General features: G+C 38.9%; 1 protein-coding gene across 4 annotated transcripts in view; it reads left to right on the forward strand.

The window, feature by feature from the left end:
- The window catches only part of LOC134353128 (phosphatidylinositol 3,4,5-trisphosphate 5-phosphatase 2-like), a 211,326-nt gene that overhangs the window by 166,386 nt on the left and 30,106 nt on the right, over positions 1-14,834 (forward strand). For all 4 annotated transcript variants that reach the window (XM_063061064.1, XM_063061068.1, XM_063061066.1 and 1 more), the window contains 7 exons: positions 999-1,095; positions 1,743-1,881; positions 3,088-3,187; positions 4,802-4,890; positions 7,403-7,484; positions 8,180-8,269; positions 10,392-10,505. In XM_063061064.1, the coding sequence (XP_062917134.1) occupies positions 999-1,095; positions 1,743-1,881; positions 3,088-3,187; positions 4,802-4,890; positions 7,403-7,484; positions 8,180-8,269; positions 10,392-10,505 (711 nt within the window). The remainder of the gene's footprint in view (positions 1-998; positions 1,096-1,742; positions 1,882-3,087; positions 3,188-4,801; positions 4,891-7,402; positions 7,485-8,179; positions 8,270-10,391; positions 10,506-14,834) is intronic.

Consider the following 14,834-nt stretch of genomic DNA (forward strand, 5'->3'; position numbering starts at 1 on the left):
ATTGAGAAGATTAAATAAACCACACTTGCATTTCAGTATTAGGGCTCTTCAAGTGTTACAGGTAAATCAGATAAAATAAATACAGGCAAAAATTAGTTTGGGTTTGAAGTGTGTGATCAAAACAAGCCTATTCAGGGGGACCTGCATGAAATATAATATCGGTCCTTAACTAAATGATGTACATTTTGGGCTGTTGATTCAGAACTGATGGGCTGTATTGCACAACAGGATATAGAACAGTACTGCAGAGGAACAGGCCCCTTCAACCTATGATAAGCATGCCAACCAAACTAACCCATCAACCTGCACATGGGCTGTATCCCTTCTCTGCCTACCTGTTCACGTGTCTGCCAGTATGCTTGTTAAGTGTTTCAATCATACTCAATTTCACCACTTCCCCTGGCAGTGCATGCCAGGCATCTACCTCTCTCTCTCTCTCCTTTAAACTTTCTTCCTCTCACTTTAAAGCTACACCATCTAATATTTGGCATTTGCACCTTGGGGAAAAAGACTCTGACTACCTCCTCTATCTGTTTATTTTATTTAGAGATACAGCACGGTTTCAAGCCCTCTGACCCAATGAGCCCATGTCACCCAATTACATTCATATGACCAGTTTACCCACTAATTCGTCCATCTTTGGAATGTGGCAGAAAACCAGAGCCCCAGAGGAAACCCACACATGCACAGGGAGAATGTATAAACTCCTTACAGACAGCAGGAAGAATGGAACCTGGGTTGCTGGTGCTGTAATAGCATTAAGCTAACCATTATGCCACTGTGCTGCCCCTTCATAACTTTATATACATCCATCAAGTGACATTGGATTAATAAACACTGAGTTTTCCTTTGGAAATATGGTTTGTACAAAGAGATGACGTGACAGTTCACACCTTATGCTTTTGACAAAAATTGATACCCTCCCTGCTTCAATGTTTGTCATCTGACTGGTGAAAATATGTAACTTATACCAACCCTCATGTGTCTTTTCTCTTCAGGGAATAAAGGAGCAGTTGGGGTTTCATTCCTCTTCAATGGAACATCCCTGGGTTTTGTCAACTGTCATTTAACATCTGGGAGTGAAAAAGTTCTCAGGTATATAGACTAATTTATTTTAGCCAGTTAAAGTCAGATTGGGGGATAGACTGTTCAACCTTCAGGCTTCTGAACCATCTCAGTGCATAGCTTAGTGCTGGCCAATCTGTGTGAGGGAGCTGCTTGCCTCTCTAGTATAGATTTGACACAGAATATTGAAATTTTACTAAGCTGACTGTTAACCCCAACCACAATAAAGTGGCAGAACATAATGTTGCATTGTGTGGTTGGAGAAATTTGACCTATATGTCTACTTTGGCCTAGTATTGTTGAGAGTGATGGCATGGTGTCTGCCTTGAATAGCAGTGGGGCATGGGTTGGCTTTGGTTTTGAGTTATAGCAGTGAATCCAGGCTATTGAACTGGTAAGTTGGATCAGAGAGAGAGAAACATTGTCTGTTTTCTACAGTGAGCTACCTGACACTTAGGATGGGGAGAGGGGAAGATTTTAAGAGGGCTGGAGTCAATTTATGGATCAAGAAGTTGCAAGGTTTTATGGGACTGTTTTTGAGTGGACCATTCCCCTCATGACTTGATGCATGCTTTGGCGTCCAGTTATCAATCACCCCATGCACATTTAGTGTTGGTGTCTGCAACTTTAACCTGACCTATCTCGGATGTAAATTTCCTCTGTTGGTTCCATTTTAGGCGAAACCAAAACTATTTGGACATTCTCCGATTGTTATCGTTGGGCGATAAGAAACTCAATTCTTTTGACATTGCTCTGCGCTTCACTCACATCTTCTGGTTTGGTGACCTAAACTATCGACTCGATATGGACATCCAGGTACTCCTGACTTCCTTTCTGTTTTATTGGAAGTCTGATGGCCACACGGACAAAGAAAAGAATAGGGAAGGCTAGCTAACTCCATCCAGTTCTCTCAAAATCTCCAATCCATTGGCTGCTCACTGCTTCCTTTGGTTCTTTCTTCCTCCAGAAACATATTTATATAGCTGCACCCATTTACACTCCTCCTTACACAGTCATCTTGTTAAATTATTCATTGGCTTGACACTTTCACACAGTCAGTGAAATAGTTCAGAGCCAGTCACCTTTTGCAATATGCTCAAGGTGGAGTCACAACCATACAGCTGGGAAGAGGTTCATAAGACCAGAAGACAGAAAAGCAACAATAGGCTATCCAGCCCATTGAGTCTACTCAACCATTCCATCATAGCTGATTTATTACCCTTCTCAACCCCATTCTCCTGCCTTCTCTCCGTAACCTTTGACACCCTTACTAATCAAGAACTTATCATCCTCTGTTTTAGATATATCCAATGACTTGGCCTCCACAGCCATCTGTGGAAATGAATTCAACAGATTCACCAGCCTCTGACTAAAGAAATTCCTTCTCACCTCTGCTCTAAAGGAATGCCCTTGTATTCGGAGGCTGTGTCTTCTGGTCATAGACTCCCCCACTAGAGGAAATGTCCTCTGCACATCCCTCTATCTAGGCCTTCAGGGATGTCCATTGGGTAACTGAGAAGCTCTATTGCTGCACCCCTGTGAAAATGTGCCTCTGGAGGAACATTTCCTCTTCTCTGGAAGGAGTAAGTTTTGTGGTAAAGGAATAGGATATATCTGCTGGATTTTGTGGAATTCCTATTCATTGGTTGCTGCTATAAGTTGTGTTGTGGCTCAATGTAGATCTCTTCTCCTTTCAACTGAGGGTGAAAAGCAAGCAGAAGACCCTTGAATCCTTTTATCCTTCACTCCCTTCCAGAGAACACCAAGATATAAATCATGATGATCACTGGTGCCTCACCTTCTAATATCCAAGCTGTAACTTATGGAAATGTTCTTGAGTCCTGATGAGGGTTGTGGTGAACAACTGGTAAAAGTGTCTTGAAAACACTTGAGGGAATAAAACCATGTTGGAAGGTGAAGTGAACTTTAGGATGGAGGTGGAAGATAGATGACGTGAGAGGAAAAATGTTCTTTCGGGCACCCAATCCAATGAAAAGAATCTTATTATACTTTATCGTTTAGGATATTTTAAACAACATCAGCAAAAAGGAATTTGAAGCAATACTGACTGTTGACCAACTGAATTTGGAACAAGAGAAAGGAAAAGTGTTCTTGAACTTCAGTGAGTACAATTTTCATGATATAAATGTATGAGGTTGTAGCTATGTTGTTTTCAAATATGTAAGTATAGGGTGCCATGATACCATAGCAGCTAGTGGGATGCTATTACTGCTTGGGGTGTTCCAGAGTTTGGAGTCAGTTCTGGCACCATCTGCAAGGAGTTTGTATGTTCTCTCTGTGAATACACGGGTTTCTTCTGGGTGCTCTGGTTTCTTCCCACAATCCAATGACATACTGGTTAGTAGGTTAATCGGTCATTGTAAATTTTCCTGCGATCTGGCTAGTGTTAATTAGGCAGGTCACTGAGTGGTGTAGCTCGTTGGGCTGGAGGAATCGTTCCACTCATAATCTTTAAGTCAAACAATCAATAATAAATAAATATTTAGATGTCCTGGCATCTTAACATCTGAGGCACTGGTGACTTTTGGATTGCAGCAGACCCAAAATGAAACCTAAACACACATCCTGTTCTGTAAATTCTATCCAACTAAGTACATTGTTGACCAGTAATGACATCTTCAGGTTTAGTTCATACGGCAAAACATGATTATTGTACCATATAGTTAACGTCATTTCTTCCCAAGGAGGAATACCAATGACGTTAAAATTGAGAAATGAGTAATCTGTGGTGAAGTGAAACTCAGGGGAATAAAGGTTTGCACTTATACAATACGTTTTGTATGCCAAACCACTTTAAAGACAGTGCTAGGTATTTTTGTTTGTACTGTGGTTGTTGCAATGCAGGTGATTTCTTTTACTAATTTGTGCATTGAAAGCTTTTACCAATAGTAATGACAAATTTAAGTGTGTACCAGTCACACACTGGCTGAGGGTAGCTAACTTCTCATGATCTCTCCAAAAATCTGCATGCAGATAGGGAAAATTTTAAGGTCTCATCTTCACAGATGTCAAATTCGATTCCTTCAATGTTGCACTAAAATGTGAGCCTTGATTTTGGTGCTCATCTCCACAGTGGACTTCATTCCACCATCTTCGGGTGCACTTAGTTACTGAACTACTTGGGGGGAAGGAAAGATTTGAGGAATGAAGGAGCTCTGTAGTTTTGAGATCATGGGCAAAGAAGATGTTAGAACAAAACCTTAATTTAAACACAATGAGAATGTCTATGGCAGCAAGTTACAAAACACCTCATATTGAGCTAAGAAGGCATAGAACTTCAAATGAAGTGGAACATCCTAAGTGTTAGTCCATGCATGAAGAGTTATGAGAAAGGACAGAGATTATCATGCAAATTTTACTCTTTCTGCTGTTTAGTCATGTAAGATGTGCCCTAAATATGGAAACAATGTTTAATTGCAAAATATATTTTTGGCCTTACAGACATATGTTTTGACTGAATTACTGATGATGACTCATATCAATTTGTTTCATATCTTTAGTGAGTGCAGTAAATAACAATCTATAAGGCAGTTTTTGATCACCATTGGTGATGTGCAACATTTATAAGAAGTTAAGATATACATTAGTCTTATGTGTAATAATTACCACCTTATATGGTCTTATGGTCTAAGTTACTGATGAAGTGTATTTGTCATGAGCCATTAACTTTTCCATTATTGGACACAATCTTTGTCCTTCTTTCTACATCCGACAGGTGAAGAAGAGATCACTTTCCCTCCTACATATCGATATGAGCGGAACACCAGAGACATTTACTCATGGCAGAAGCATAAAACTACTGGAGTATGTGTTATTTAGCTCTTTGTTGTCTTAACTTAATACCTTCACTTCTTATTTGCTGCTCAAGCACACTATTAGCAGTGTGTCAAAGAGGCAGAGGTGGATTTTGCAAGAAGGCCAACAGAACACAAAATTATGGAAGCAGTCTGCATATTTAGATTAAGCATGGGAGTTTGGAGAACAAATTTAGTTCTGAAGGCACAGGAACTTGACTATAAGATGGAAATGATTGAGAACTAAATATTGCAGCCTAAGGGTATTATACAAAAATAAGCAGGGACAAGAGCACAATAGTAATAAAGGCATACATTTAGAAATTAGACGCTTGCACACAGTCTTTTATTCAAATCAAGTTCAATTCGACCATACACAATTACCCATGTATAGGGCCAAATGAGACAGTGTAACTCTGGGGCCAAGGTACAAAACACAGTACCAACAGTCAGACACAGCACAAAGTATATATACAAGATAGAAAGCACATGTAAGATATCAGTAAAAAACAGTCACACACACAAATAGTCCAGAGCCTGAGTCCATGAATGCTGCAGGAATCTGCAGTTGACCACAATTCAGCTTGTCTTCTGCCAAGTGACCACTGGGGGGCAGCACTGACTCCAGCCTGGACACTGCACCATGTCACTCTACCCCTGGTGGTAGGCGTGCACAAGTATGGTATCTTTGTGTACGTCTCATTCGGTAACTGGCCCACTTATTTTAGTACACACTTCTCCTTAGCCAAGGCCGATATTTGTTCTGCAATAGTTAATAATTAACTGATGACATCACAGGTCATATTTCAGTCAACTATTCCCTCTAATATCCCGTCACACAAAGTTACCATCAGGTAGGAGGGACTGAACCCTGAAGGCACACACTCAGCAATTCAGGAACAGCTTCCACCCCTCTGCCATCCGATTCCTAAATGGACATTGAACCTGTGAACACTACCTCACTTTTTTAATATATGTTATTTCTGTTTTGCATGATTTTTAATCTATTCAATATACACATACAGTAATTGATTTACTTATTTATTTATTATTATTTTTCTTCTATATTATATATGGCATTGAACTGCTGCTGCTAAGTTAACAAATCTCACGACACATGCGGGTGACAATAAACCTGATTCTGATTCTGATTCTGATCAGTAGCATATTGAGCAGATTTGGGAAGGATGTGAGAATTAAAGATTAAATACCACCAGATCAGTATCCTGCATACAGTATCTGCCAATAATAAAGTTCTTTAGTCACCATTATGGAAAATTACTCAGAGGCTCCCATTTCACGGAGTGTAGCCTTTTTCATTAAAATAATTTCTGACCTGTATACTCAATTATTGTGTCTTCGATCAGCCTGCAGACTGCAGTAGTTTAGGGCTCTCTAGATTGGGCTAATTCATCTGTAACAAGAAGTATTTCTCAGCTGTCAACCATTTTTATTCCAATCACCTTTCCCATTCTGATATGTCAGTCTATGGTCTCCTCTATTGCCACGATGAGGCCACTCTCAGCTTGGAGGAGCAACACCTCATATTCCACTTTGATGGCATCCAACCTGTTGGCATGAAATTTGATTTCTCTAATGTCCAGTAGTTTCTCCCACCTCCGCCTTATCTCTTTTTTTCATTCTACATTCTGGCTCTCCTCTTAACCCTTCTCTTCTCCTCATCTGCCCATCATCTCCGTCTAGTGTCCCTCCTCCTCCTCTTTTTCCCTTGGTCTACTCTCCTCTATATCAGCTTCCTTCATCCTCAACCCTTAACTTTCTCCACCAATCACCTCCTAGCTTCTCTCCTCATTGCCCCTCCCTCAACTAGTTATCTTCCCCCTCACCTGGTTTCTCCTACCATCTTCTAGTTTCTACTCTTTCCCTCACCCAACTCATTATTTTGACTTCTTCCCCCTTCCTTTCCAGTCCTGGTCAAATTATTTATTCCTTTCCATAGATGTTGCCCAATCTGCTGAGTTACTCCACTACTTTGTATGTGCTACTCTGGGCTAATTTGTTACATGGGTAAGGTTGTTGAAGATGTATGGGAGTTCAAACACACTGGAGATCCCTCTGACCCACTCCTAACAATCTTCCTCACATCTAGGGCAAACGTTGCTCTACTGTTTTGTGGTTTCCTTGAGAAAGTTCCTGAAAGTGGTATTCAGGTCAGATGAGATCGTAGATCGACACTTCATCACATTTTATTTTCCACTTGAAGCTAAAATATTTTGCATTTAACAGGGGAACAGATAATAACAGACAACACTGCAGACACCTGATAGCATCAGATAACATCTGTGGAGAGGGAAACCATCAAAATTTTGAGTTAATGCAGAGATATTGAAAGAGAGGTAGAGAAATTTTAAATATATTGTTTTGAGCTTTGTAAATCTTCACATTCAGGAATTAGGCTTTTTGAATGAAAATGCAAATTTCTAGGCATTATTCAGGTTAAAAACAAGCAGAAAGCAGATAACCAAAGCCCTTCTTATTGATGTTCTTTGTCTCTGTTATAGATAAGGATAAATGTTCCTTCTTGGTGTGATAGAGTCCTGTGGAAATCCTACCCTGAGACATATAATCAATGTACTTCATATGGTGAGTAAACTCACTCCTTGTGAGTGTTTCCTCCACTAATAAAAGAAAGGAGATCAATTGGAAAGAATTGTCTACGGTTCTGTGGTCATTCCTTCCTCCGACGTTTTCCTCTAAGGTGAACTGCAGCAACCTTTCCAATGCAAACAATGCCGCTATTTATATTCTTCAAGAACAAACCCAGCACAAAATGAGGGCATATTTTGCATGTGCGAGCATATCTACGAATTGTAATGAACAAAGCTCTAAACTTAACACAGCAGCTGCTTAAAGCTAATTTTCAAGACAATAAAAAATTGTTTGTGAACCACTTATTATTTGTGGTTTGTCAAAAGTGGAAATGGACATTTTTAACCCCCGTTCACCTGTTTTCTCAAGTAATGCTGCAAATAAACATTAACTCCTGCACGTTTACTCGGAAGTTACCTGAGTGTTGAGAATCATAGAGACAGAGGACACTACAGCACAGAAACAGTTCCTTCTGCCCATTCAGTCTGTGCTGAACTATTAATCCGCCTAGGCCCATTGACCTGGACCCGAACTAAAGCCCTTCATACCTCACCCCTCCATGTACCTTTCAACCTTCTTGTAAATGATGAAATCAAACCCATATCCACCACTTCTGCTGGCTGCTGGTGTTGGTTCAGCTTATCTCTACAATACAGAGAGTAACATTTCATTCTCATTCATTCCTGCAGGCTGCACAGATGACATCATGACCAGTGACCATTCACCTGTCTTTTCTACATTTGAAGTTGGAGTAACTTCCCAGTTTGTATCTAAGAAAGGTATAAGAAGCAAATGATGAACTTGACAATTTGTACTGCATTACATGACTTCATGATTCATAAACACAAGAGATTCATCAAATGCATTTGTGTGTGTTGCTCATGACTTCATGGTTAGCTCTTTATATGGATCTAAGTTAAGCTAACACTTCTGGGTTCAACACTGTGGGATGCACGTAGGTCTTCCATTTCTTACACTTGGGGACAAACCTATGATGGAAAGAGATTCTGCAGATGCTGGAAATCCAGAGTAACACCCACAAAATGCTGGCGGAACACAGCAGGTCAGGCAGCATCTATGGAAAGGAATAAAGAGTCGATGTTTCAGGCCAAGACCCTTCATCAGGACCTGAAACGTCAATTCCTTATTCATTTCCAGAGATACTGCCTGATCTGTTGAGTTCCTCCAGCATTTTGTGTGATCGAATAAAACTTTCTTCTATGAAATGTGTCTCAAGTAAATGTGTGGGAATCAGTTTGTCAAGAAAAATAGTGTTCTTAATTCATAAAAACATTATATAGAGTAAAAACATACTATTGGCACATTAGTGATTAGTGATTTTTGAAATGCTACAATGATTCAATATTGGAATATCTTCTCCTGTTTGCCTGTTATTGAAGCAGAGGAAAATGTTGCACTTAAAAGACATAAATAAGGAAGTTAGATGTGCAGGAATTGTTAATGTACTGTTGAGCTCTATAACTCTATAGTGTTATATAATGTGAGCATTCTCATTAAATGAAGAAAAGCATTTTTATACCTGGAAAAACACAGGGATTCAGCCAGGGTTATTTCAGTATTGAACATTCTAATTACAGTACTGTGCAAAAGTCTTAGGCACGTGTAAAACAATTCTGTAAAGCGAAGATGTTTTAAAAATATTGGAATAGAATGTTTCTAAATAATAAAAAATTACTACAAAGAGCAGTAAACAGTAAAAAAAGATGAATTAATATTTGGTGTGACCACCATTTGCCTTCAAAACTGTATCAATTCTTTTAGGTACATTGTTGAGCAGTTTTATAAGAAATTCAGCTGGTGAGTTGTTCCAAGCATCTTGGAGAAATTGCCACAGTTCTTCTGCAGACTTTGGCTGTCTCACTTGGTGCTGACTCTCCAGGTAATCCCAAAGAGCCTCGATGATGTTGAGATCAGGGTCTGTAGAGGCCGTACCATCCGAAACCAGTTAAAAAAAAATCAAGGACGCCCAAGGCTTTTGCACAGTACTTGTAAGTGGAAGTGTTTTAGAAGTTAGATAAACCCTGGCTGAAAAATTCTTTCATGTTGACTAAAAAATCTACGTGGTTGTCAAAGAATTTGAGGGGACACCAATTAAAATTTGTGAGAAAGAATTGTAGTTCGGACTCAGCTTGATAAGACAACCGTAAACCTTCAAGTGTCCAATAAACTTCAAACTTGTGTTGGAGACACAAAGGAACAAATTATGTTATGAAAAGGTGCTAGTGTAGATCAATAAAAACAGTTACATTTATTGAGCTAAATTATTATTTAAACTTCATGATAGTTCTTTATGTTCATTTTATTCTACACTTATCAATGGTCATTTAGATTTTTATAACTGTTATATAAACAGGTCTGACCTGGTATGCTTCTGAAACATGAGATGAAAGTTTTGAAGCATAGCATGTATAATGCAGATTTAGTCATATAGACATGCAATATTAAAAGGCTTTTTGGCCCACTGAGTCTACACCAACCATCAACCACCTTTTTATGCTAATTCTACAGTAGCCCCATTTTTACATTAACTACCTTGGATTCACCTACTGCCACTCACCTGCACACTGCGGAAAAATTACCTTGGCTAGTTAACCTTTAAGCCCACGTGTCTTTGGGATATGGGGAAACACTGCAATGACTGTAAGAAATTCACCTCTGTGTTAAAGAGAGAACTAGTAAACAGCACCCTGGATCAGGATTCAGTCCAGGTCACTGGAGCTATGAGGTGATCATCTCTACAGACAGCATCACATAATAGATAATGATGTTGTATTTGTATGTTCATGAGTCTGGATTAGAGATTCCATGTTAATGTAAGTTTCTCTTGTATTTCAGATATTTTTAAGTTCAATTAATTATGTTAATTCTTGTTCATTGCAGGCCCTTGTAACAGTTCTGGACAAGCTTGCATTGAGTTTGAAATTATTGAGGCCATTGTGAAGACAACTTGCAAAACAAAGTTCTTCATTGAATTTCATTCAAGTTGTTTGGAAGGTATGGGGAAGTGTAATCATCAGTCTTGTTAATATTATCATCAAACCTTTAATTCTCATGGAAGGTCCTTTTCATTCAATGGAGTGGTACCCCAATGATTCAGTCCTGCAGACAAGGATTTAGGTTCAAGTTTATGTTTTCAAGAATTGTTTGACTGCAATCCAACTTCTCCACTATCAGCCTCAGTCTCTGGGCTGAAGTGAGAGAACATAGAACTTAGAAGACTTAGAAGACAGAAGCAGCAGATCATTCTACTGGTTGTATCTCCTCTTCCATCCAATGTTCAAAGTTTTCAAATCACAGTCAATGATATAATGTCCCTGATTATCATGCTAAGTTCATGGAAAGTTGCCTTCTCTCCTTAGTATTTAACAGTGGCCACATACTGAACCCCACTTCCAATTTTTTTTTTTTTGCAATCAAATGTTAGAAGATGCAGCTCTTTTCCAAATGTTAAAACATCTGTATATTGTGGTAGGGTTAAAAATTCCTTCAGCCATAACCTAGAATAACCAATAGTCATCCAGCCACCCACTGTGCACACCATCTAATTTTCCTTTGTGTTGACTTCAATCAGACAGGCTGCACCTTGTCCATTATTACCTCCTTTATCCAAGGTACAACGTATATTAATTATCAAAGTATGTTTGTAGTATACAACAGAATTACATCTTCTCCAGACAGCTACAAAACAAAGTGTGGCCATTCAAAGAAGGACATCAAGACTCCATGCACAAAAAAAAATCACACAAGTGACAACAGGAACATCACACTTCCCCATGCTCAAAAAAATCACACAAACAACATCAAACACCCCACATGAAAAAAACAAATTGTGCAAACAGCAACAGGAGCATGAACCCCTCCCCCCACACACACACAAAACAAATCAGACAAACGGAAACAAGAACATCAAATCCCCCACATGCAAAAACAAATCACACAAATGGGTAACAAGAACATCAAACGTCCCCAACACGCACAAAAGATAAAAAATTGCGCAAGCAGCAACAAGGACAGCAAACACTCCACACTCAAAAAACAAACAAATTGTGCAAACAGCAACAAGAAATGCCTTTGCAGAAAATGACCTTCCCTGCAATGGCAGGTTACTGGATGAAATAGCAGAACTGCCTCCAATCCCAAAACCAACCAATAGGGGGAATTAAGATTTAGGATGGTAAGGTAGAAGAAGGATAATTGTTAAAGAAAGAGTGTTTAGTAATGCATCATTTACTCCTCAAAATAAAGTTAAAACATTCAGTAATTTTGCATCTATATATTGCAATAATAATTATTAATATTAGTTAAATATGTAGCAAAACCATCTGAACTTTCCATGGGAGAATCAAAGCACTGATCTTTCGATGAGTCATAGAGTTCCAAAGCATTTGTTCCAATGCCAAGACTTTATGCCCTTTTTCTTAACTTATGTCAAGCCTTGTGGCCCTAACACTCAACCTGATAAATATATGTTTGCTAAGATCTTCACCCAGCATGGCTGCACAAAAGTCTTAGGAAGATCTTTGTCCCCAGTTGATGAGGATTATTCTTAGACTGAGGGGAAGAGTAGGGCAAAAGAGTCATTGACCTGTGACCTGCCATCTGGAAACATGTCATCTTAAAGAGAGAAGCAGAGTCCCACCTGATCCGCAGGACATGGTGTCAAGACACTCACTTCTCTATAGTCTGTTCTCATCCACCCTGAGCAGTCTATTACCCAGAGACCTAGGAAAACCAGTCAGTCTGTGTTAGACCTTAAAGAAACTTTTAGGCCTTATTATGATACTTAAATTGTAACCCAAATACTTTCAAGATGGAGGAGAATTAGAGTCAGGTTTGAGATAGCTCAAAAATATAGACAGTTGGCGATACATCAACCAACTAGTTTTGTTTGGTTAATGTCACTCCCGGGCCTCTACTGCTTTCACCATTTTATTATACATTTAAAAAGTCCATCCATCAGCACCCACAACAAGAGTAGGTGTAATCCATTTGCTTTCTCAAGTCTGCTGAATTATTAAACAACTTTTACTTTACACCTTATCAGCAATATTCCTTGATTCCATGTCCACAAACACCAGTTGATCTTATTTATGACCATATTCAGCAAATGAACATCCACTGTTTTTCAAAATAGAGAATTTCAAAGATTAATAAAGACCAAAATATTGAAGATTCTTTTGGTATTAATCATAAATGGCCAACCTCTTCTCTTGACATTATGCCCCGTTGTCCTATTCTGGCCTTTCAACAGTTTTGCCCTGAAGGAACCCTTGAAATAATTTTCAGGTCTCAGCGAATCACTGCGGGAGAATTATTATAGCTACAGCTCACAATACGTTAGTGTGATCAGTAAGTTGTAGATATAATAATCCAAAAATAATTGTCAATGCTCTTTTCAGTATAGAATGATATTTTTTCTTGGAAAAAATGGTGGTTAAGCTTAGCTTACCTTTCTTGAAATTAATCTCTTTCTTTCCCTTTCATAAATGTTAAAAACTCATAAGGAAAACTTAATAAATTTCTGTTAAATAACTGGCTTAAGCCAAAATGGGATTTAATTTTTCTAATAGTAGGCTCAGTAGATTTGATCTAAATAAAGGTTGTAAATTGGTTTAAATTAATGCTATTTACTACATGAAAATTTATTGGCAATGTTGAACCATATAATTACTAAAAACCATAAGCCAAGGCGATACGAATAAAAATACAGCCTAAGGCACAATTTTTTTTACAAGACTTTGAAAAAACATTTCCTTACTAAGTGACATGACCAGGCTCAAATATAGGCCTAGTATGTGAAACCTGTTCTTCTTGTTTGGCACAGACTAGGCACAATAGAATAGGACAAATTGGATTACTAGTCCATGCAAAACCCAATCATAAGTATCTTTCATTGTAAAGGCAGACTTTTTTGTGCCTATTGTTGTACTAGTGCAATGAAATGACTCAGAAGATTCTTATTAGAATTGTCCGTAGGTCTAAGCATAAAATCCTCCTCTTCCATTTCACATTTCCTCTTCAAAAATCACCAGGTTGGAGAGTCCTTAAAGTGAAAAATTCTCTCCAATTTTCTACAATACCAGTAGAGTTTCTTCACTGCCATAAGACAGTTGGCAGCATGTAAGGGGAAGTTGGAGGAGGTAATTCGGGAGGGAGAGGCTGATGTCACAGCGCAGGTTGGGCGAGACCATTCAATGCTCAGAAAACGAACTTCACGCTCCTCATCGGCCTACAGTCCTCTCCTCTGTGCAATATAACACTCCTCATCAGCCTACCATCCTCCTCTCCGTGCGATACAGCGCTCATCAGTTATCAACGGCCTCCCCTATCTTGCGTCAAAACCTGAGAATGGACTCAACCAAATAAAAATGGTCCTACTACGCACTGACTGCTGGGCTGAGAGATCTCTACCACGATCACTAACGGGGTTGACCGGTCACTGCCCTCCACTGCGAGCTCTAGCATCGAGCATCGAGCGAAGTTCAAAATACGATGATAATGTTTTTAACGACGATCTCTCGCAGAATTCTAGCAACCTCTCGTGGAACCCTGGTTGAGAAAATCTTGATTTAAACTAGCTATTCTGACTTACCGTCATGATGGTTGTTACTGTTAATGTGTAGTCCATTTAATAAGCTGCTTTATCATTTTATGTTTAACATATTAACTGCCCACCAATTGCCTTCCTTGGCAAACTCAACAACCCTCTATCTCTATGCTATTTTCTTGAGTAGATCCCTATCTTCAACAAAGACTTCAAATCTTTCCCACTAAGAAAGGGACCCGAAAATCAACTGATTTGCTTTTTCCCTTACTCGACAAATGAAGCATTAAGTTATACAGTATATACAGTACATTCCTATCCATCTTCTGCATCTGCAGTTTATGATTTTCTTCCTTCAATTGTGCACCACAATGCTATTCAACTGTGTCCATTATTAAAACACACCGTTGCTTTATCAGACCTAATTGATTAGTTTAATGGTCACTCCAAAAAAACAGACCTGTAGAAAGAAATCGATAGCAAAATAATATTAGCAGTCCATATCTGAGTCAGAATAAGTTAATTCACTTCCATCTATCTTTGCTTTTGTGCTGATTCAGAGTCAATTTATCACATGTACAGTATATTGAATAATAAAGTGAAATGTATCATTTGTGCTAACAACCAACACAGCCAAGGAGGTGCTTGGTACAGCCCCGGTGCCAACATAGTATGCCCACAATGCCCAGCAGAACAACACAAGCAGAAACAACAAAACAAAACAACACCAGCAAAACAAGCTCCTTTCCACATGTTCACACACTGAAACGATGATGTGA

Source organism: Mobula hypostoma, chromosome 10 (assembly GCF_963921235.1).
Source record: "Mobula hypostoma chromosome 10, sMobHyp1.1, whole genome shotgun sequence".
Classification (NCBI taxonomy): Eukaryota; Metazoa; Chordata; class Chondrichthyes; order Myliobatiformes; family Myliobatidae; genus Mobula; species Mobula hypostoma.